Source organism: Lissotriton vulgaris, chromosome 9, assembly GCF_964263255.1.
Source record: "Lissotriton vulgaris chromosome 9, aLisVul1.2, whole genome shotgun sequence".
NCBI classification, from domain to species: Eukaryota; Metazoa; Chordata; class Amphibia; order Caudata; family Salamandridae; genus Lissotriton; species Lissotriton vulgaris.
The window spans coordinates 504,344,696-504,368,930 of NC_141697.1; the positions used below are offsets into that span (position 1 = coordinate 504,344,696).

A 24,235-nucleotide genomic window follows, 5' to 3' on the forward strand; every position below is an offset into this window, starting at 1 on the left:
CCAGGAGCAAAAGGAGACCACGATTGTGAACATCACCCCAAAGGGGCCTGAGGTCTGGGCGTTTGAAGTTCTGCTACCTTTGATGCCCATTTCCCCCGGCGACAAAGTGTGTGGAGCTCCACCGACGTCTCCAGCGAGGCCATTGGGGTGCATCAGGGCCTGGGGGCTGCCCCCAAGAGGAAAACGTGCTGTGAGGTGTCATCCCGCATCCCCAGGCAAAAGAGACAAAGATGGGGAGCACCGTCACGCACCCACCCCACAAAGCTGTACGGGGCCCAGGACCCCATTTGTGGGCCCCGGTGAAGAGATGGAGGTGTGGAGCGCCATTGTGGCCCCAACGATACTGGAAGGAGGCTCGGTCCCTATCCCTGGGCCCCGGAGAGGAGGACAGAGGTGGAGAGCGCCATCACACCCCCGTGAGACTGCAAGGGGACCCAGGTCCCGATCCCAAAACCCCGGTGACACAGATGAGGAGGGAGAGCGCCACCGCGCTCCGCTCCTCTGTGGCCCACTCGCACGGCCACCCAGCAAGCGTCTGCCTGCCGGAGAGGGCAGATCAAAAGGAAGTGGCGGTTCCCATGGCTGCACGAGTGTGTACTGGCCGTGCGGAGAGCTGGCGAGAGCTGCATTTCAACGTTGTTAAAGGCAGCAGTATTCCAGTGTGGGACCAGGCACGCCGACAAAAATTAAAGCGCGGAGCGAAGCAGCAGAAAAGGAATCAAGAAAACACAAGAGAAAGCAACACAGCTCTCCCCAAAGCAGTGGGAGAGCCTCAGTTTAAAAATGCAAAAGAAGTGCAAGGAACACCCCATAATGCCCTGAGGCGCTCGTTAGTTTCACCCGCATCTATAACATTGACAAACTACTTGTTTGTGGCTGTAGGAACAGCTCAGACTTTCCCCAAAGAAAGTGCCAGAGTGCCCAATGTGAGTTTAGTGGGACTCTATGAAAGATAACCCCTCAAGCGTTTTAGGTGTTTATTAAGCTTCTCATAGCTAGAACTTTTGTTATAGAGTTTGGAAGGCTAGGCCCTCTGTGGGTGAAGTGTATGGCTGTAACCAGTTGAGTCATGAAAGTGTTTAATATGAGTATTTCTGTTGAGAGACATCCTGTAGGGATGAAAGGTGGTAATTACATATTTGTGTGTTTACCAAAAGATGTCCTTTAGAGACTATATTTAAAGTGCAGTATTTTATGTCTCTAGAGGTGCAAGACTATGATTACGTAGATGCTGTGATTATAACTGGTTACCCTCAGGGGCTCTGTTTAAAGTGTGTATTTAATGCTAAAGGTAATTCTGATAACCCAGATCACCTAGACATGCTTAGACATTTTACCTTGTGAATGTTTTAAGGAAGTAATGACGCTGACAACCACTTCGGCCCAGTTAACATGCTTTATTGCCCATAGTAAGTGAGATCATTTGAAGTGATACTCCAAAATTGCATTTTTAATACAAGTGAAGGTTCTGCCATGTGATTTGTGGATCTAGACCGCCCTTTAGGAGGGGTAAGAATGATTACGCTAGGCTATCCAATAGTATTCCCATCAGCTTGTTTATATTTGTAAATTGCTGCATAGTATTGAGTAATGTGTGTGTAATAAATATACTTTTTCCTTTTTCAAAAGAAAAAGCACAGACTGGACAATCATTTATTGAGTGTTATTATGGTGCATCTGTGAATGGTGATTACTGGCCACACCACCTCCCTTGAGTCAGCTTTGGACTGCTCTGCACCGCTACCCTATGAGAGTCAAGTGCTACAATGGGGGGTTTGGTTCCCAGTTGAGCACAAATGTGGACCCATTACTTGTGCAGGCCCCATTTTGCAACAATCTATCTTTCTATCTTTGTGAATCAAATCTATCTATCTTTGAATATCTGTAAGCAAAGTCAAGCGCACACAACCTGAGTTAGTTCATAGGTAAGGTCTTGTATCATTCAATGAAAGGATAAGATCAAACTCCAATGTTGTTGTCTTGTTTGTTTTTTATTTGTCCGGTGAGAGTATTTGTTTCACAAGAAACCAGCCGACACGTGTTTCGTCAATAACGGGGTAGACCCGTGACTCTTCAGGGCTGTCGAAGTTAGGCTGAAGGCAGTATCGTGGGACCGGTGATAATTCCAACCCGGTCCTGATCGGGTGTAAACAATAAAAGACGCAAGAAGGGAGTGCTTCCAAAGCGTCAAGGAAACGTGTTTGGGGTAGAAAGGTACGCCGCCGGGTATGCGGTCGGTCAAACACGGGCAAGCCAATCCGCTTGCCCTTATTAGTCGGCTTGTTGCCGTGTTGAGAAGATGGGATGTAGTCCGTGGGTTCTCCGGGTTTGTGAGACGTCTTTTATTGTTTACACCCGATCAGGACCGGGTTGGAATTATCACCGGTCCCACGATACTGCCTTCAGCCTAACTTCGACAGCCCTGAAGAGTAATTGAATGATACAAGACCTTACCTATGAACTAACTCAGGTTGTTCTTTTTTCAGGGAACAGGGTTATCTCTGACCAAGAAGCACCAACCACCCAAACCTCACAATCACCCTCTAACCACTACCTGTAGAGCACCATTATATTTCTGAATACTCCCATAATCCTTCGCTGAACTTCGTATCTTTGAATATCTATTGATCTAGCTATACAAACCTATCTATCTAAGCAACCCTATCTATACACCCTAATCGATCTATTGCACCATATCTATCTTACAGCCCTATCTATCTATCTATACAGCTGAATCTATCTATCCATATCTATACAACTCTATCTATCTATACAACTCTATATATCAGTCTATACAAATCTATTTATCTATCTATCTATCTATCTATCTATCTATCTATCTATCTATCTATCTATCTATCTATCTATCTATCTATCTATCTATCTATCAATCTCTCTATCCATCTATCCAGCTATTAGTCTGTTGTGTCATTTACATTTTTCATCCAGCCACTGGAGAATGCATCATGTTGAAATGGGTCAGCACACTTCAGCCATTGGCTGACTTTACTTTGAATAACAGCATGCTGCCCTTTTATAAGAATCACATCCACACACCAAGTAGCCCCCTTCTGTGTCATGGGCTAGTATGCTAATGTGTGGTATTTGTGTCTTTAACCAATGATGTTTTTTGATTGATGACCCTGCTGCTTCCCCAGCAATAACATTTTACACAAACTGTGACAGAAGAAAATAAGAACTGCAAAAGCCAAAAAAACTGGTTACCAACACTCGATCAATTGGTTTGGCCACTGCTTTTTTAAGTATGTGTTGTTTTCTCATGATTCATATAGGAGATCTGCAGTAACAAGAGCTATTGCAGCGGCGTCACTAGGGTTAGTGTCACCCAGTGCCGTAACTCATGGTGTCACCCCCTCACGACTTACCCCTTGATGGACCTCCTCTGAGTCCGCCAGACCTGGTGATTAATTATAAGAGGCACAACATCCGTTGCAGACTAGCGCCAGTATTGTTGAAATTTAGGAAATGTGTCCCCTCTCACAAACTGGCTACCCTCCAAGACTGTATCTCTCCCCTCCCTCCCCTTCACCCTTCTGTGACGCTGTTTCCGACCTGTGACACACTTTGTGCCCTTTGTTTTAATTTTAAAGGTACCTGTATGGTGCTGGGAGTGGGACTTTACACTTTAGCTAGGTTCAGCTTCTATAAATGCCACCAAAAAGGCAACAACAAAAAAAGAGAGTAAATGTTCCGTTTACCCCATGACCTAAACATCGGTAGCCTGCCTGCAGGTGACCCAAGTGACCCAGAGCCGTTGTCCTGAAGTGGCCTCTGCCGGCGGCTAATCAGATGCGATGTCCTTCACGGTTACTCACACACACACTCAATACTTCAATTGCTCATGCGCCCCCAAACACGGGTCTCTCCAGCACTGGCTGTCTTTTGTTGGTGAGACCGGGAGGGGCTCCTCGTAGCCGCATTCGGTTCCCTGCTAAGCGCTTCCCCCACTCTTAAAACAAAAGTGGCACTCCGTGCTACTAGTCTCTACAGAGAAGTCAAGTATTGGATGGGCATAGTGTTAACTCCCACATTACCCCCATTTTCAGGTTGTATGTGGAGTGCTGAGCAGTGTGAAACTGACACTTTTAGTCAATGGAGGCAGCTGCCACTCGGGAGCAATGCGAGAAACTGGTATTGGGGACAGTGCGGTAAACTGGCACTGCAACAGAAGTCAACACTGAGGACAGTGGGATAAGCTGGCACTGAGAACAGTGCAATAAACTGCCACAGGGGGCCCGCGAGATAAGCTGGCACTAGTGGGTGGTGTACAAAGTCAGCCTTGGCACGAAACACCCACACGTCGGCGTCACCCCTTGTGATGGTGTCACCCGGTGCGGTCCGCACGCCCCTAGTGACGCCACTGAGCTATTGTAATGAATGCACAACAGCAAAAGGGTTCCAATGAGAAAAAGAAGAATGTTGGTGTTATGTTAAGGGGTAAGCTTTTCATCATTCTGAGGAGATGCTGGCTTGCACGGCAACAGGTGACATTATTTTTTGCACTATGAAGGAAACATGTATTAAGTCTCAGTCTTACTATGTATCAAGCGTTCACTTGGAAGTAGACAAAAATCCTATGTACAAAACATAAAATATTTAGTACAACATCACATTGTTCAGAAATCTATGTGCAGATTTGACAATATTGTATATTATATTACAATAACTTACCAATTGTACTGATTAAGTTTCCAGCAAGATTTAATTCCTTTAAATTCTGTAGTGTATGGAGCCCCTGATAAAACAAATTAAAATTAACACATTAAAAATATTCAGTTAGTAAAATATAGTATGATTTAATGATTTACCTGAAAAAACAGTACCGGATGTGACAAAATAAATAAAGTGAAAACACAATTGTTCCTTGCAATTGTAACCAATTTAATTAAACCATATAATTATTCAGACTGGGATATGTTGAGGTCTTGACGTTCCATAAAACAATCTAATTTCTGCAGAAACAGAATATCCTACGATGGCCTACACTGCCAGCATGCCTTCAGGTCATTTGAAGTTTGCAGAAATATGCATGTTTTCTGCCATTCCTAAAGAAAATAGTGGCTGATCAGAAAAGGGATACAAGGTACTCCACTGTAATGGCGACTGAGTATTCTGTCCGACAATCTCTTGGTCTGACTCCCGATTTAGAGTCGGACAGCCCACAAGGTTTACACTGATGGAATACAACTTACTCATTAATGTAAAATGTTGTAGTAGAAACTCCACAAGAGTCCAGGTAGTAGTTCCAAGTTATAGTTTATTAGATGGTTCAGTTACAGAGGTGATAAGGTAAGTAGCCAAGGTAGTAGATAGGCCAGTAAGTAAATTGGTATTAAGGCCCCACCAGGAGCAGCTTCCCTCTGCTCAGCCTGAAGTCAACTGACTCACATGAGTCATCCCACATTCTGTGACATCATATAACATTCTAAATATACTCAGGCTGGACAAAGAGGGAAGACAGAGTGAAAAGGAGGAAGACAAGAAATGACATTGCAACATATCCTCTTTCTTTACATGGAAAAAGAAAAGAAGAAGTAAGAACAGAGTACAGGATATAAAGAGGAACTATGTTAAACGCAACAATACATATTAAGTAGCATGCAGAAATGCAATGGTGCAATAATATTTCACAAAGGAATGTGTGACAACAAAACAATAATGCAATACATAAAAATGGAATAGAATGACATGACAAGAAAAACTGTAAAATGCAATATACTAAAATACAAAACAATAAGCAGCAATAAAACAGAAAAGGCTATAAACAGCAAAAATGCACTACCACAATCAAGGAGGATTGTAGCAAAACAAAGGCACGCACACCATCCCCCTTTTTATCAGGGAAAGGCAAAACGAAATAAAAAGAAAATGTGCCGAAAAAAGAAAACCCACCTGAAATGAGAAACAGTATCAGGCAAATGAACAACACATACCAAACTTGTACGCCTGACGTCAAGGCAAACCCTATGTATTGTGAAACGGAGCAAACAGCGAATCAGCACTGCAAACAGAGGGACCACAACACAGAAACGTAGAGCAAAAAGGTATGTATGTGTAAAGTAGCAAGTAGGCACCCCTGAAGAACATCACAAAAGTAAAATAAAACGCCTACACACACCCCGAAATATGGGGTGAGGAATAGAATATAAAAACTGTGCAGTAAGTCTGTAACAACTGAAATCAGTAATAGAAGTACTAGGCCTAAAACTGTAAAGTGTAAAGTGTAAACATTCTACACCAAGAATAAAATAAACCCAATGAAACTGCACAGTATAAGTCTGTGAAAAATGCAATGTAAGCAACAGACTGAATACATAACCAGAATATCAGAAAATAGGCCTAACACACCCAACTCAACGTAAAATACATGTGCATTCAAGAAACCTGTAGGTAAAGAATAACAACAGGGTATGTGTAGAAAAAAACGCAGGGGTCTGCAGTATGCATCTCACAGCAAGTAACATGGGTTTAAGTAACAACTCACAAAGACGTGACTCACTGAATAAAAGCAGAATAAATGTATAACAAACATATGAAGTACAAAGCAGGTAAAAATAAGGTTACGTAACCACCCATAGCAGTGTAATAAAACTGGGGTAAACCAACATGTAGTAATGATAAGGCATAAAACGTATTCATAGTACTGAATTAGTGCACGCAATGGGGTAAATAGACTCGTATTTACATCTAAGAGCAATGAAATGGGAAAACAAATGAAACATTAACAGTACTGTAAGTTGAATTAGTACAAAAAGGTATACAGGTCCCAAAACAATAAACTAAAACAAATAATGAAGTCACCGTGGTCGGTTATAACAAAAAGGCTTGAAAAAAAAACAGTACCTTGGTTGTATAAATACTTTATCAGAACTTGCCGAATTGCTGCAATCACCAAGTGAAGCAAAAGCATGAGGCTCACCAAGAAGTCCGAAGGTTTGACTGGGGTGTCGAAGTTGAGGACGAGCGACGACGTTCACAATGGATATGCCGTCTCAAGGTGCAAAGTGACGATGTAACTTATGGCAGAAAACACACTAAGTGTGCGTGTACCGCTCGGGTTCCACTTGCAAAGGTCAGAAAAGCCCATAGACTCCCAAACGCTGTAAAACTAATGGTTGAATTACTCAGCATAGTGCCAAACTGGGAAACAAAGTTGAAGCCTGCAGCAGCAGAAATGAATGCGGTAACAGTGAAAACATAGCGTATCCAAAGAAACAAATGCGGTTGGGAAATTACTGCGCGTCGATGGTGCCAATCACAAGATGGCGGCATGCTCGGTGACGCCATGCTGAGTGGCTGTCGGCGAGAGCATATGTCAGTCATTGCTGCACAAAGATTACAGGATTCCAAAGCGTCGCTGCAGATCGGAGGCTCCACAAACAAGTAAGAGCGCGCGCTAAGCATGGCGCACGCAGTTTTTCAAATCAGGGCTGTTGAACTGCAAAAATAAGAGAGGGTATAAAGGCCCATAATAAATAAAATAGACTTACCCCAAATGTCTCAAAACTTGCCACACACACAAAAAAGAAAACAGTTGGTGCCCTGGAAAATAGGCATATATTCTCACTCAAAGTGTCAGTTCTGCTGCATCAACACACTGGCAGTTCCACTGGGAAAGCTCCTCAGGGCAGTTGAATGTAGTCACCATCACAGCCCCAAACGCATTGCCTTTCAACAAATACGGATTCAGCTATTGCTGAATGAAAAGGAAAGCCCGCAAACAAGGTGCAAACACAGCAGGCTGCTCAAGACACAGAGAAACACAGCAGGGTGATCAAGCCAGCTGCATCCCTGTGGAAGTTGTAGTTGTGGGAGTTGTAGTTGAAGAGGCTGTAAATAGTCGGTGGAATAGTATGCCATACTCCAAGTTGAGTAGGTGATATAATCATTCGCCGGGAGTTCAGTGGTTAGCGAAGAAAAGCCATAGCAGGAAAGTAGAAACAATAGAAGACTCACCAAGCTTGAGAGGAGGTTGGCAGGCCCAGGGAAGGCTGACCGGTGTAGTTTGGTCACTGGTGAAGCTAGGGCTGCCAGAAGGTAACGCGTAGATGTTTCAAGTTTGGGTTCTTTGAAGTAGTTGCAGTATTGTAGGTTTCTAAATTGTTGTAAGAAGAGTACTTGTAATCTAAGTCCATAGAATTTGAAATCACGCAGGGTTTGAAGACCATATCATCGTCAAAATGTTGTAGTAGAAACTCCACAAGAGTCCAGTTAGTAGTTCCAAGTTGTAGTTAATTAGATGGTTCAGTTACAGAGGTGATATGGTAAGTAGCCAAGGTAGTAGGCAGGCCAATAAGTAAGTTGGTATGAAGGCCCCACCAAGAGCAGCTTCCTTCTGCTCAGCCTGAAGTCAACTGACTCACATGAGTCACCCCACATTCTGTGATATCATATAACATTCTTAATATACTCAGGCTGGACAAAGAAGGAAGACAGGGTGAAAAGGAGGAAGACAAGAAATTACATTACAACATAAACCTTTTCGGACAGCCCAAGGGAGTATGGGCCACTCAAGGTAAGTGTTGTAAATATAATCATTACAGGAACACAAGATGTAGGAAACATCTATCAGGTTTATTCGTAGTACAGGAACAGCAAGTGACAACAACGATGACCAGTCACCAACTGACCAGCATTGGAATCATAGCAAAGTAAGAACACATTGCTAGAACATTGAATATGTTCTAGGGTGGTACACTTAGCAAACAATATAAAAGACAGACTACACTAAAGTGAAGAGTTAGAAACCTATTTGCAACAGTAAGCCGTCCAACTGTATGCCTATTTAGAGTGGCCAGTCAGGTGGCTGTTTTTTTACTACCTGTAATGTAAGCACCGGGAATATTGTGGAACTAAGGGACAGTAAAACAAATTAAAAATTAACCTAACACCATGTTGAGAACTCCCATGCTGTCAGGTCCATTCGTTTTTTTTATTTTCCAACCACAAACTCCCATTTTGATTTGGCAACGAATAAAAGTTTTAAAAGTTTAGTGTGAGCCAATCAATGGCAGACAAACATCAAACGTTTAAATGGCTTTGTACAGTGACAGCGATTCATGCAAACCCAGAAGGTTCACCACAGGGCTGGCAGGCGTAGTAAAGGCAGGGTGGTAGACATCAGGTCTTCTGCCATCTTGAGTGGCTATACTCTGTCTGCCAAAGTCTAAATCATACCCTAAAATAATAAGAAGATTATTTCAGGCACATGGTATCAAATCTTGGAGAAACCTTTTCGATCACTAACACATTTAACACTTTGGTGTAAAGCTAGCATAAAGGTTGAAGCAGATGCCGAGAGAAAGCAGTGGCCATGTTGGCTTGTGGGGTGTTAATGTTAACTCAATATGGTCCCTATTCTGGAGCCAGAGGTCCCTGACTTCTGAGTGCACTGCCCAGACTCCCCCACCATGGACCATGGACCAATGACATCTAACTTTAGACGTGCCTTCATTATGTGTAAAAGAGACCACCATAAACAATTTTTCAGGAGCAAATACAGATGTCCTTCATATTCCTAAACTCAAATGATAACATGTTAATACTCTATACTCTCTATAGTAAACCAAGCTCTTTAGCCTATTGTCTGCAAGTGACATGAAGGAGGAGCATTAGAAGAGATGGGGCCCTCATGGACATTCCAAGAATAAATAATTTACACCGGAAAACAAAAGCAGTTGACTGGCACTACTCATATAAGCACGTTGTCTTAAAGAAAAGCAGGACAAAAGTCATGGTTCAGGATACGAAGCACCCTTCTATTCATGTTAAGTCGATCATTTTACCCTGAAAAGGATATTCTGGCATTAGGGATTTACTGGACTAGTAAGAATAGCTTGAACTAACATTAAACCAGCCAGGTTAATTCTAGCTATTCCCCCTAATACAGAACTTTAGAACAGAATGTTTAGACTAGTAATTGTTCGTGTTTTTGAAAACCGTACAGTAAAGTACCAATCAGGGTTTAAACTATGCACTATCCCTTGAGTGGGATGGGTAAACAGCTAAGTAATTCACAACTGACACAACTGCTTAGATACAAATTGATTTTATTTTTACTGTTCTTCATATTCATAGGACGTTGCTATTAAAAAGAATGTTCATTAAGAGTAGTAGAACCACTGTAACTGAAACATTTAACTTACTATATGTCCTGGTATTGTACATGTTTGTTGTAAACTTTATGGATTTTTAAGCAATTTTCAAACGTGAGGTGAACTTTATAAAATGCTATGTCAATAAATAAAAAATAAATAAGTACACAACGAGAGTGGTCTCATATGCTAATGATACTCAGCTGATCTTCTCGTTCAATGATCATTCTGACAAAGGCCTCTTCAATTTTAGACAATGCCTCACCAAGATTGTATCCTGGATGACAGACAATACCCTTAAGTTAAATACTGATAAGACAGAAGTGCTGTTTTTTAATCAAAAGGCCCCACTGCTGCCATCCGTGTGGTGGCCGGCTGAGCTCAATCCTCCCCCTATCCCAGGGGATTCGGCTCGAAATCTGGGCTTTGTAGTTGACAAAGAATTGTCCTGCAAGGCCCAAATTAAAAAAAGTCACCTCCTTCTGCTTCTGCAAGCTGCGCATGATTAAAAAAATTGTTCCTTATCTCCCCCTTGACTCGCGCAGGACGGTTGTCAACGCCCTCATTACCTCCCACCTGGATTATTCCAACAGCCTCTATGTGGGTGCCCCAGCCTATCTCATTCATCGTTTACAGATTATACAAAATGCAGCCGCTAGGCTAATCTGCAACATCCCGTACCGGCATTCAATTACCCCGCATCTGAAGAGACTTCACTGGCACCCGGTCGCCTCCCGCATCCAGTTCAAGGCCCTGTTCCTGTCTTTCAGGGCACTGAACGGCAGGGGACCCGGGTATCTCCGACGAAGGCTCCAGTTGGTGCACTCAGCTCGCACTCTTAGATCTAATCACCTCCGCCTGATGCTCCCACCAGGTTCCAGTGCCATAGGAAAGGTGGCAGAGCCTTTGCGGTGGTTACAGCAAGGCTCTGGAATAGTATGCCCCTTAGTCTTCGTTTTATTGACTCAGAGTCGCTGTTTAGGCGCAGCCTAAAGACTTGGCTGTTTTCTAACCTCTAGTTTTTTTTAAAGCTCGCGATGTTTCAGTTGTCCGCAGTGCCAGGACACCCCCGTCAGGGGTAGCCGCGCGCTTAATAAATTTCTAAAATAAATTAACAATGCTGTAGGTAACAGAAAGCAGGTTCCCCCCAAAGTGTGTATTCCTGGATATAAGAGCCCAAATGAACAGTTAGATTGGTTCTCGAAACTGACCCAATGGTTGACACTGGCTTTATACTGGGTGCCTTGAAGATACTATGGTTTTCCATTAAAAGGAAACGCCCCTGGTGATTTGGTAGAGAGAATTTAGGGGACACCCTGAACATTTTGGAAGTACAAGTTTAAGAGAACAGCAAATTATGCATCGAAGACCTTAGGACTGAACTACTGAAAGGCACTGCCACTGCACACTCAGTACAGCAGTATAGCTTAAGGGTTCTACCACTGACCAGCTAAACCTTTTGCTGGAGACGTAAAAAATGTAAAAGATAACCTAGGAATGCTGTGAACCTGTGTGATAATCTTAGTGGAGAAATGTTCATTTGTTTCTCTTGCTCTGCCTGCTTTATCAAATTCCTCTAAAGATATGGCTGCTTCCACTATTACCAAAGTATGCAATACACATTTCTAATGCTTCTGCCCTGTACTTACTTTCAAACAAAACCCCATTTGTAACATGTTGGCATATTACATATGGGCCACCTCAAGACACAGCTCTTCCAGATTTAACATGAATTCTCTCTCCTCCTCCCACTCAGGTCTGCCCTACTCAGCCCCTGGATACCCTCACAGGTGATTATACGCGCTCTACAAATTCACATAACTTAACATCTGAAAAGTCTGAAGAAAGTCAATCTGAGCAGCTTCAATAATCACAAGCACATGACGGCCCTGTCTCCATAGAGTTATTCTGAAAACAGTTGTAAAGACACAGTTGCACACAACTATACTGTCCAGCCAAGAAGTAGTTCACCAGTGGTTGCCATACTTTACAGAAATGTTCTTGTAACAACAAATCATGGGAGGATTTTCTCAAGCACCAGAATCAGCCAGGGTCTCTGCATCCACAGGGTTCCAGTTTCATACCGACCCGGGATGCAGACAAAAGGTGTACCCTTACTTGAGAAGTCGGCACCTACAGCCCCACTGGCAATCGTGTGCAAAATAGTGGGCCTGAAGGGCGCTATGTGTTGGTGGAGGAGAGGCTGGATGGTGCCCCCATTGCACTTGTGGTGCTGTATGCCCCTAATAGTGGACAAACACAATGTCTAGAGGCCCTGAACCCCACAATGGTTCAGGACTTAAATGCATCAAGTATATAGGGTGGAAATTTTAACTGTGTACATGACACCACTATGGACAGATCTACTCCCCTGTGGTCCGCATTGTGTGCATGTTTGCAGATTGGTTGGGACACCACCTGTTGAAGGAATGTGGCGCTCCATGCTTCCCCTCACAAGGGAATATTCATTTTTTCCCCTGCCCACCAACTACACACCAGAATAAACCTCCTCCTCTGCAACTCAAGCATGGTTCCATTTGTCGGTTATACAGAGCAATTAGGTAGCATGATCTCTGACCACAGACCCCTTAAGAGGATAATATACTGGTGTCAGCGGCGTGTATCGTTCTTCCCACCTGGAGGCTGCACACACAGGGCCCTACATGACAACACATTTTGTGAGACTGTGGGCATTCAAATCAACTAGTACTTCAATGAAAACCACAGCACTACAACTGATAGAGAGTTGGGGTGGGACAACGTTATGGTGGTCAAGCAAGGCTTATACATTAAGAACCACTAAGGGGTGAAGTTCACATTACTACGAGCACTTATAGACAAAAAAGATGCCATACGCCAAATGGAGATACAGGTAGGAGCGGGAACAGCTATCTCCCCTCAGGGCTGAACATAGGGCACTATTGGACAGACTGGGGAAAATGAACTATGCAGAACATATTGCCAGGCAGCATGCGGAGGGGGACAGGGCAAGGAGGGTAATGGCCTGGCTATTGCACATCAAAAGGGATAGACTGCCACTGAGCACTACTAAAACCCGGACTGGAGTTATCCTTAAGACACGGACTGACATTAACACCACCTTCTTCGATTCCTACACTGCTCTGTATCGAGGGAGAAACAGAATGGACCACCCTTGCCAGATTATTTGAATAGCCGGCCAATCCCACACCTAGATCCCCTACAACGGCAATCACTTGGTGAGCTGTTAACGGTTGACGAGGTCCGGCTAGCGATCGATCAGGTGGTACACCATAAAATCCAGGTGGCAGATGAGTTCCCTGTGGAATTCTATTTGACGTATAAAGCCACTGATGCGCCGCGATTATTACAGGTGTTTGACTCTGTCCTAAACAGGGGTATACTGCCTACGCCATTGAGAGAGGCACCGATAGTGGTCCTTTCTAAACCAGGCTGAGACCCCCTAAATGTGCAATCCTACAGACCGCTCTCACTACTGAATTTGGACTGTAAGATAAGAGTGAACCAGCTGAAGCTTTGCCTCACAGTACTGCTCCATCACAACCAAAATGGCTTAGTTCCTGTGATGAACACATTTCTCAACTTGCAGCATCTTTTCAGGCTCATGGAGAAAAATCCTCCAGGGTTACCTCCACATGTAGTTTTCTCCCTTGACATTGAAAAAGCTTTTGATATGGTGGACTGGCATTACCTTCAGGAAATTCTGCTTAAAATGGGCTTAGGTCCAAAGATACTGAAATGGATAGAGCTTCTATACATGGAATTGAATGCTCAGGCATGCATGGGCAAAGAAATATCTGCAATCTTTCAGGTGGGCAGGGGCACCAGACAGGGCTGTCACTTTCTCCAATCATAGTTGCCCTCACAATGGAGGCACTGACAGGCTTGTTCCGACAATAGGGTCTACAGTGAAGGATACTGAGCGGAGACACATGGGAGGCAATTTTGTTCTATGTGGATGGCGCCTTTGTATATTTGAGAGAGGTGCATAGATATCTACCATGTGTGATGGAAGTGTTGGATGAATTTGGAACAGTTTCAGGCATGAATCCGAACTGGGCCAAAAAGTGCTTCTACCATCTTAGAAAACTCACTGAATTGAAGAGACACAAACCCCATCACAGGGGGATGCCCTGGAAATAGGATTCCTTCTGTTATCTGGGAATTAACATCTACATTCGGATGATGACCTCATACAGGATAACCTGGGGTTGGTGAAGGCTGGTATGCGTCTGTCTCTAGCCTTCTGGAATCCCTGCTAGAGCAAGTAAAGCTGATGAGGAATTATCAGCATTTTTAGGTCTCGCAGACCTGCGTTGCAGCGTGCATGTGCTGCTCGCTCTACGAGGCATATTGGAATAGGGTAGGTTGTAGAAGTGGGGTTGAAGCCCCACCCCTGTTTTCATTGGCTTGCATCATCGTCCATACTAAAAGCTGACTTTCCATTGTAAATGAGGCTTCTTAGTCCCTCCTTGTTACTGCCCTGTCTCCTTTTGGGACGGCCCATCAGGACTGTATCTTTTACGTGCGGCGTTACACTGTCTCCATTAACTAGTCGGTAAGCACAAATTTTTTTTTTATTCCGGCATTGCGCTTTTACTTTAAGAATAGCTGCTGGCCCACCCTGCAATTGCTGTGTGGGCGGCAGCTAATGTAAAGTTAAAGCAGCATGTCCGGAATGATCCATATCATTATCGAGGGCCCCGGACCCTGGGGCTTCAGGCCCATCGGTGGGAAGAACTTTGACCAGGCTCTCACCGTCTCCTGGGTAAGTGCTCAGTACACCCGTTTTTCCGGGCGTGTGTGCTCTGCTCCCAGCATCCATTCTGAAACCTTGGCAGCTATGCACTAGTAGCTCGTTGCTGAGATCCAACTGTTGTGCCCGTTCAGCACCTCTTGCCAGATCCCAGAGCGTAGGCGGTCCCTACACAGCTCCCATCCCCGGAGGAGCGCCAATCTCTGCTGTGCCTCTTCCAGGGCAAATGGTGCACTCTCCAGGGCACCCCGCACCCTCCCACCTCAGTACGAGCCCCTGGTCTCAGCCATAAGCAGCACCCTGCAGCCATAACCAAACCATAGGAGAGGACCCAGCCCTCGCCAACAGGCATTAGAGGACACGCCTGCCCGGATAGACCGCTGCAGTGGACCCAGCTCCGCCGGCTTCTGTGCCCACCTGCCCGGACAGACTACAGCAGAGGAATCAAGCCCGCCAGCTCCTGTGCCCTCTACCCGAGCACACCACTGCAGCAGACCCAGCCCTGTTGGCTCCTGTGTGAGCTGGTTCTCTTTGCTTCCCAGGTGCCACCCTCTGAGGGGTGATGGCCCCCTGTCTGGTTATCTCTCGGCGCCCCTGCTCAACCTCCCCCGCTCAACACCAGGGCAGGGCCTGCCCACCAGCACCAACGGGGTGAATGGATACAGCCTGCACCCTCCTTACTTCAACCTGGCCGAGGCACCCAGATCTCAGTTTCAGCCACCTGCGGGGTGGAGAAGGAGGCGACCCGGGCCATCCCGAACCTCTACTGCAAGCTGGTGGGGGGGCCTGCGTCCAGGGCCCCCAGCCAGACTATCCAGGTAACTGTGCGTGCGGTAAGGGCTGCAGCGCACTTTCTATAGGGGACTGTGAACTGACCACCCAGGCAGCGTTACATACTTTCAAACAGCCCCACACCCTCGTGGAGCCACCCAAGATAGCCCTGCAATCCATATTGGAAGGACCGTAGTAACACATCTATAGGGAAACAGGATCCAGTATGTTATTCGTGGGGCCATTGTTAGCCCACCCATGTCACCCCCAATCTACTGAGGGACACTGATTTTTACCTATAGGGGTATACAATCAATGCTGCGCTTTTGTAGCTCTTTCAGATAACCCTAAGCATGTAGAAGGCACTGCATGTATTTTATAGGGTGTCGGACGCTGCTGTACGTGAAGTCTTTAGGGAGCACTGAGTTATATAAAGGGGACCCCCATCTCGGCAACAAGGCCGGGCCCCAGTCTGTTATCCATGGGGAGGGAGGGGGTGCATCCAGGTAGTGTTGCGGTATATAGGTGCCAGTGCGTGCTTCCTGCGATGGCGCTCGAGCTCTTGAAGCACTGCGCATTACTCATCGGGTCCATAGGGGTAGGTAGGGGGCACGGGCCAGACAGGCCACCGCATGCCCCTAAAGCAGGAACATTGAGGACAAGTGATTGCATATAGTTGTCCTTACAAGAGCGTCAAGGGTGCGCCGGGATCTGTAGGGGCTGTAGCTGGAAGAGGGAGTGGGGTCTTCTTGGTGACCATACAAAGTACCAACTGGAGGAACCTCTGCCTAAATGAACAAACTGGTGACAATTCTCCTATAGACAGATGACTGACTCTTACTTGCTACTCACTCTGTGGGTGTGGAAGGGATCTGCCCCTAGAAATACCACACAGGTGTAGCCGTGTTGCACACCCGTGGGCGACGCACAACTATGTGACAGCACAAAGAAACCTGCACATCTCCAGTCACTGTGTGTGCACAGTGGTGAGCAGGAACCTATGCACCAGGGCACCTTCAATGTGGCCTCATTAGGGGTGCAGTGACACGAGTACTGTCAGCGCACCAGCTTAGTCACAGCACCGTGGCTGAGCCAAAGTGCGACTTTCGGGAGAGCTGTACACCTTCCTGTAGAGAGCTGTGTAGGAGAGTAGGATCTGCTATCAAAGTCACTCCTATGGCAGGCCTTGACAATCCTGAAGGCAGAGTGCTTGGTTTTGTGTGGGGGGGGTGCCCCAGCATGAGCTGAGCACCTCTGCAGCTTTCGGAACCATCTCCTTATAGCTGTTCTATGATATAGCCATACCATATACTCTTAAGTGCATTATAATCCTCGCGGTTAATGCTAACTTTGGTTTGGTTTTATCAAAACATGTTGTGTAAGGTGTCAAACACTTAGGAATACTACCCCCCCCCCAACCAGTTCTGGTGGCGGGGGTAGCATTCCACCCTTCTAGAGGGAAAAGACATGTACGCACTGGTATACCCAGTTAAAGTTTAAAAGAGCCTCAGCATCAAAAAATGGATGCTGCTGCCACAGACACGAGTCTGACCTCCTGCTGCTGGACGAAACTCCGGCAGGGGAGGCCTGGACAATAGGTTTCCTGTCCAGGCAGGCTTGAGTGTATTGGGGCAGGGTGGGCTGCATTCAGTGAATGCTTTAAAGACACTGCCTGGGGCACACAAGGTGCTCCTTGCATTTCCCAGTTCAAACCGGTTGCTGGGCACTCAGCCCCAGCTCTGGCACAAAACTGGACAAAGGGGAAGGGGTGTAACCACCCCCACCCCAAGTCCTCCCTAGAGTTAGTCCAACCCCTAAACTTGGTATAAGTATAGGAACCCAGTCACTAGGAATTTCGATTACGCTAGACAAAACTCTGATCCATAAATCTTGGACCTTCGATATTCCATATCGACTGGAAGACGGAAGAATCTCCTGTGTGGTCAAGGTGTGACCACCCTGTTCAAACAGGTACCAAGAAGCATCTTTGCCGGTCTGCATTTTCGAGGCTCCCGCTGGATCCGAAGGATCTGTGACACAGGACACAGACATCCAGACATCTCTGATGCTGACTCAGCAACGCTGAGACCCGTAGCGGACACTAGAGACGTGGGACCGGAACTCCTGGACATCCTGCATTTTTGCAACTGCACCTACTTCCCGAGGTATTCCAAAGTTATGCATTGGGATATTTGAAGTCCCTGACCCGAGCACCTTTTACACTGAAGTTCAGAGGCCTACACTCCACGAGTGTCCCGTGGACCAGCTTTCTGCATTTCAGCTCAAGGCTCCTTCGCGGTTCCTAGTCCACTGGCTACTGAGCCCCCACAAAGGACAATCCTTTGTTTCTTGAGCTTTCCTGGTTGCTCGGGATGTGCTCTCACTCGTCTCCAAAGGAGGAGTCCCTCAGACCTTGCTGGTCTGAACCGAAGCCAATCTTGTCATCTTGCATGGATTGCTGTTGCCATGGCTTGTTGGGTCTAATCCGGATTCTGACACTGCAGCACTCGAGATACTTCGTGGGACAGCTCGAATACAGCTCCTGGTCACCGTTTACGCCTCCTGGTCCTCATGGCTGAAGAGTCAAGCTTCAACTCTTTTACCTGAAAACACCCGACATTGGTTGGCATCTTCCATCGCCATCCTGGTCACTGGCTAGTGACCCAGACTCTGTCCCCTCTGCTTTCAGGTTCTTCAGATCTCCAATCCACCCTTGGATCCCCCCGGACACTTTCCCTCTGGTCGCCTGCAGCATTTCTTCGCAGCTCTCCATAGGAATTGACGACGAAACCCGACACCAAAAGACACCTATGCACCCGGCTTCCCTGGGTGAGGTAACATGAGTACTCCGGTGCTCCTGTGGGCCTTGACTCTCGAAGTGTCCTAGTCTAAAAGGGTTCCATTGCAGTTCACCTCTAAGTTTCCTTAATCTTTGAAATTGTAACTTGTTTATTCTCCATAGAAAGTCAATGGTGATCCGTGGCTGTGTTTAGACACTGCACGCGTCCCCCGTGGGTCTCCTGCATCCTAACCTTGGGTGGTTTCTGGTTGCCCCAACGGTTCTACAGGCCCTAGGCCTGCTTTCTATTCCTCACGTGGTTCTTATACCACTATTTTACTATATGGTTTGTGAGGCCCCTAGGGCAAAACGTGTACTGCGCAACTTATTGTATGCTAATTAAGTTCCTTGTATTGTACTTTTACCTCTGACCTCAAAGAGACCAGAGGGGTTGTGTTTAGAAGAAATGCATATATATTTGATATATACCTTGTGTGGTGTACTTTCAGTTGGTCCTTCAAGAGATTATTACTGGTAAAACAAGCTGCTTTTCATTCCTTTGAAGACTTAACCTGAAGGCTGCTCTCCACAGCTACCTCTAGGATAGCTTTCTATAAAGGTTGACTTCAAACCTACCATCAATATGGGTTGTTTGGACTGGTGCAAGGTGCCCACTAAAATAGTGGACATCATATACCAGGCCAACTTCTCACAAGCTGCATGCCTGCCTGCCTTAGGGAGAGCTACACGCCTGCCTGTAGGGAGAGCTGTAGGAAGAGCTGGTCTCCTGCCTGTAGGGAAAGCTGGTCTCCTTCTTTTAGGGAGAGCTGGTCTCCTGCCTGTAGGGAGAGCTGATCTCCTGCCTGTAGGGAGAGCTGGTCTCCTGCCTGTAGGGAGAGCTGGTCTCCTGCCTGTAGGGAGAGCTGGTCTCCTGCCTGTAGGGAGAGCTGGTCTCCTGCCTGTAGAGAGAGCTGGTCGCCTGCCTGAAGGGAGAGCTGTTCGCCTGCCTGTATGGAGAGCTGGTCGCCTGCCTGTACGGAGAGCTGGTCGCCTGCCTGTAGGAAGGAGACCAGGAAAGAGGCCATAAATAAAAGGCATTGTCATTTACACTGCAAACAGCTCAAACTCTTGCAAAAGCGAGACCTATTGCATTGCAAATGCTTGTTGCTATTGCCACTCTGTCCAACAGGGAGAGGACAGAGTGGTAATAGCAAACATGCTGCTACTACCACGTCAGCTTCACCATTTTTTGGAGCTTCCAATATCCCTCTACCAATGTTTTTTATATGAACTGCAATCTGTTCTTTCTGACTTGATAAAGCTAAAGGAAGGAAGAGAGTGGCCCTCCACAAATGATATGCCTTTCTACAGAGAGGTGGCCTAGGACCTCCACATTACGAGCTGTACTATGCAACAACACAGCTTCAGTGGCCCATGCATTGGCTGTCGGTGGTACCCAACCCCGAAAGGGTCTCCTTATTATGTTATGTTATGCGTATTTAAAGCGCATGGCTGCCCCAGCAGTGGGGCGTCCCAGCGCCAAGCAGACAAGTGGTTATCAGGAAGGAGTTAACTATTGGTTACAGACTACGAGAGCTCAGGACACACTGGTGTGGATCATGGATACCCGGAGAGGCTCCCTCTGGACATGGGACGCCATGCCACAACAGCCAAATGTTGCTGGCAAGTCTGAACATCCTAGGCAGTGCCCCATGCCATATGCTTCTGACCTGCCACTGTGGGCACTCACAGTTTTCGGCAGAACACAATACACAAACATGGACAGAGGCAGCTGTTTTTATTACTATAGGCAATCTGTACTAAAACGAAACACTTGGAGGTGGGCATGACTGATAAATGAGCGTGGCCTTACCTGGGAGTATTTAATACCCATCTGAAATAAAGCAAAAAGAGTTATAGTGTTCTATGTAGCCAAGTATACCCCGTGTCTACCTTGGAGCAGACCTGAAGTGCGAATGGTGCTGGTGCACATATCCGGAGGCAGACTTTAACCATATAGTTTGAGCTTGCCCAGGAATTGGGCAAAACTGGAATGAAGCCCTATGACTCTCACAGACATTATGGGACGACCCCTGCGGGCAGACTCCCTTGAATGTTTGTTGGGGATGACTTCCATGCGCCTAAGGACAAATTTGCCACGAAATGTATAGATTTGTCATTCATTCTGTGAAAATGCCGTATAGCGATGGCATGGAAATCCGCAGTCGGAAGTCATACAGATTGGGACCTGTACTGTGTTATTGTTATAGATGTAAGATGTAACCTAGTTATGATCCTAGATGTACGTGTTTCCACTCTGAAAAGCTAATAAAAGACTACTGTGGCACAAAAAGGAGATGAAAACCATTTGGTGAACTAGGGATCTGGAATCAATAATATGCTCTCAGTAGGAATAGGAAGGAAGGCTATGACAAGACTCTATGAAGCCCTGCTGAAAAAGTTCACAGCACCCTTTGACACAGGTACAAGAGAAATGGACCACTGACAATGGCAGGGGACCTGGCTCAGGAATGAGGATGGTACATGATTCTGAGACCGAAATCTACGGTTTCTAGGACTGCATGGTTTAATCTAAAAAAAAGCCCCTAGACATCAAACACTGTAAAAAGCAAGCACTACACTGGACTGAACTAAACAGCTAAATAGTACTAAGGTTCCCCCTGAGGAGGAAGGGGTAAAATAGAGGCAGCCCTGTCCTGGAATGCATAATACATTTAACAACAAATTGTCCTGAAGGGTGTGTATATTAAAATGGAAACTGCCATATAATGAGGGTATATGTTTGAAAACCTAACGATTGAAATAGAAATTGTATGAATCAGTAGCTGACTTTGTGGGGGAAGACAGGTGGGGACAATGGTCCCCTGGCTGATGGAATTGTGCTTGCTCTCCTGAAACTGGGTATCCCCATTCCTACTGAAGTTGGGGATGCGTATCAACACCTCGTCCTGAATTACAATTATATCATAAGGTGGGGAATGGCAAAAAATGGGGCATGCAGAATTGAGCACAATCTTTGCAAAGATAGCCTACATATCTATCAAGTTGTTTTATGCTGTTATGTAAAGAAACTGTTTGATGCTAAACATGTGATTCATGTAATGACACTGAGGAAAATGTGCACTCCCTATCTTGTCCTTTCTATTGAACGAAACACAAGATCAAGAGACTGCACAGTTGGTTTTTACACACAACATAAGTAATGTACCTGTACAAATATCGTTAACAATGAAACACAACAAAAGTTGTTAAAACAAAAAAAAGACTCCGGTAGGCATAAACTAACCTAACAAACCATTTCCTAAATGTACAAGTCAGAATTCAGTGCAGCAGCGAGCACCCTCATGTCCAAATTCTAAGTAAGCAAAGAAAAGTTCTACAACAAAAACTGGGGGATATTAATTCTCCTTGATCCGTCTGTTCATCTGTCGGCGTTGTTAGACACTATGGAGTACTTGGCCTTTCTCAACACACTACCTTGATACATGGGCACTGAGCACATGATAGGTTCAAGATTAACAGCAGTCAAACTCCTTAATTAAAGGCTGGGCTTCCTAATGTGCATTTGCTGGAAGCCTGGAAAGTTCCCTGAATTTCTTATTTTATATGATATGCTAGGGCTGGTGACAATGCCAGTGGAGACTAAGGTTGGAGTTTCTATGCTCCACTGATCATTTCTCTGTGCAGGTTGATATGTAGAAGTGTCAAGCAGCCTGTGAGCTGCAGTGACATAGCTATAAAAAATAAAGTAGAAGGTAGGATTTTGCATAGCTGCTCCTACTACTTTTAACCTTCTTGGAGGATCAAAGTGTGGTAGGTGTCATGTTTCTGCAACCCTGCACGCTCCACCACCCTCACAGAAAAGTTTCTGACCAGAGCCGCAATCATCATGAAGTGCAGATCAATACGGCGGGCATGGTGAAGGGGGTAGAGCATGTTTGACCATTTTACAAGGTAAGGAAGTGCAGAGTCACTATCATCCAGAGCATTTGTCAAAATATGATGGCATGCTTAATGACAAATTTTCAGTACCACTGTATTGCTTCTTAATGGAAAAGCAAGCTTCTAAAAACTGGTGAATGAAACCCAGTGCTCCACCAGCCAAATGAAATGTTTTAATATGCGTGGATAAAGTCAAATCCAGGTCCCGTCTCGCTTCCTGTAACACTCCCACACTGCACCTCACAAATGGCATCCGAGAATACTCATCCTGTTCCCAATATTCTTCAACTTATACACAGAACCCTTGGGTGTTCTGATTACCAACCAGAAGAGAACCATCCATGGGTATGCTGAAGATAATTAGAAGGGAAAAGAGGGACTAGAAGTCTGAGCCCCTGTCTGACCATGGGCAGAACATCCAAACTGGAGGTCCTAATCCAAAAGCTATTTCAGAAATGTAAATGGTAGGGAGGCTGGACTTTAGAGTACCGTAAATTATACTTTTGGAATTCTTCTATTTGTTCAGGAAATTAGGTTTTGTAGGATTTCTACGATGTCTGAATCCCCTTTTAAATTGTCGAGCATGAAATAAAAATAATATATGCAGTAAAATTATAAATACATACAGGAAATACAATGTGTGTGTGTGTTTTAGGGCACTTCAGTTTGAATGCACTCACCTCTATAAATGTAATCTGATTATTGTTCAACCACAGGGCCTCCAGTTGAGTTAGTTCCTCCAAATTTTCAATCACATCAATTGCATTGCAATATAGATAAAGCTTTTCCAGATGTTTACAGTGTTGCAGACCATCAATCTTCTGTACAAAAACAAAGGTAAGATGGTTAATAAACATTTTAATACAACTGTAATATCTCATGATGACTTTGGTAACGCCATCCTTAAGATTTGCTCCTTCATAAATGTGTATGAAATATATTACCACCAGGTGGAAGGACCAGAAACAGAGGAGCAATACAATCAAAAATGCTTTTGTTTACAGTCAATCAATATGAGAGTCCTTTGCGGGGTTACTTTTTCATAACCAGCACACCTCTCCAAAACCCTTTTAATAAAGATCTGATCAAAGGCGTTGAGCTTAGGGACCAACTATGGGATCTCCCTGATGGGAAGACACTCGATCTGGATGGAAGAAACAACTTGAATAACTTCGAATCAAGAATTGCCGTAATTAATTAATCAATCTCGATGTCTGTAATCGGAGAGTATTTTGGGTAGTTTATTGACAAACCAATTTTGTAGAGGATTCATATTTGTACAATAAAGCTGCTCACAACCAAGGCTGTTTGAAGAGGTGCTTAGGAGACTGTTATCCAGCTTGTGGTGGTAGTAGACCTGAATGTTGGTAAACCCTAGTTGGGTTGTCCCCAAATGGCAATATTTTGCATCTGCAGTGCCTGATGCCACGGTGAACCTTAGTGGGCTTGCCATATGTCAGTAAAGAAGCACGTGTTCTGCAGGACCCTAGAGCACAAACCAGTTGTTGGTGTAAACCGCAGCCAGCACCCGAGCTAGATTAAGCATTCTGGATTACCGTTTTGTTCAGTATTGAGAACAGCCCACCTCTCTCTCTTAAACTGGATGAAGAAATAGTGTGCCTAAAAGCCATGTACTCGTCTGGAGGGGAAGGAGAGGAGGGGTCTTCATGTGAGGAGAAGAATCACTCATTACATTCTATGGTGGCCTGAGGTGAGAAGAGTGACCTCGATGGTGGCACTTGAAGGAGCTGCAAAGGAAAAACCAGAGGACCAAGGAGTCTGTTTATTTGGTACATTGGCAGTGAAAAGAAAGTTTACTCCTCACAAGAATGGGGTGTGTGCAACAGGGAA

At 45.3% G+C, this 24,235-nt stretch overlaps 1 protein-coding gene across 1 annotated transcript in view; it reads right to left on the minus strand.

The window, feature by feature from the left end:
• The window catches only part of LRRC9 (leucine rich repeat containing 9), a 719,638-nt gene that overhangs the window by 607,753 nt on the left and 87,650 nt on the right, over positions 1 to 24,235 (minus strand). The window contains exons 4-5 of the mRNA XM_086937964.1: positions 23,065 to 23,205; positions 4,693 to 4,756 (exon numbers count right to left, since the gene is read on the minus strand). Coding sequence (XP_086794090.1) covers positions 4,693 to 4,756; positions 23,065 to 23,205 — 205 coding nt within the window. The remainder of the gene's footprint in view (positions 1 to 4,692; positions 4,757 to 23,064; positions 23,206 to 24,235) is intronic.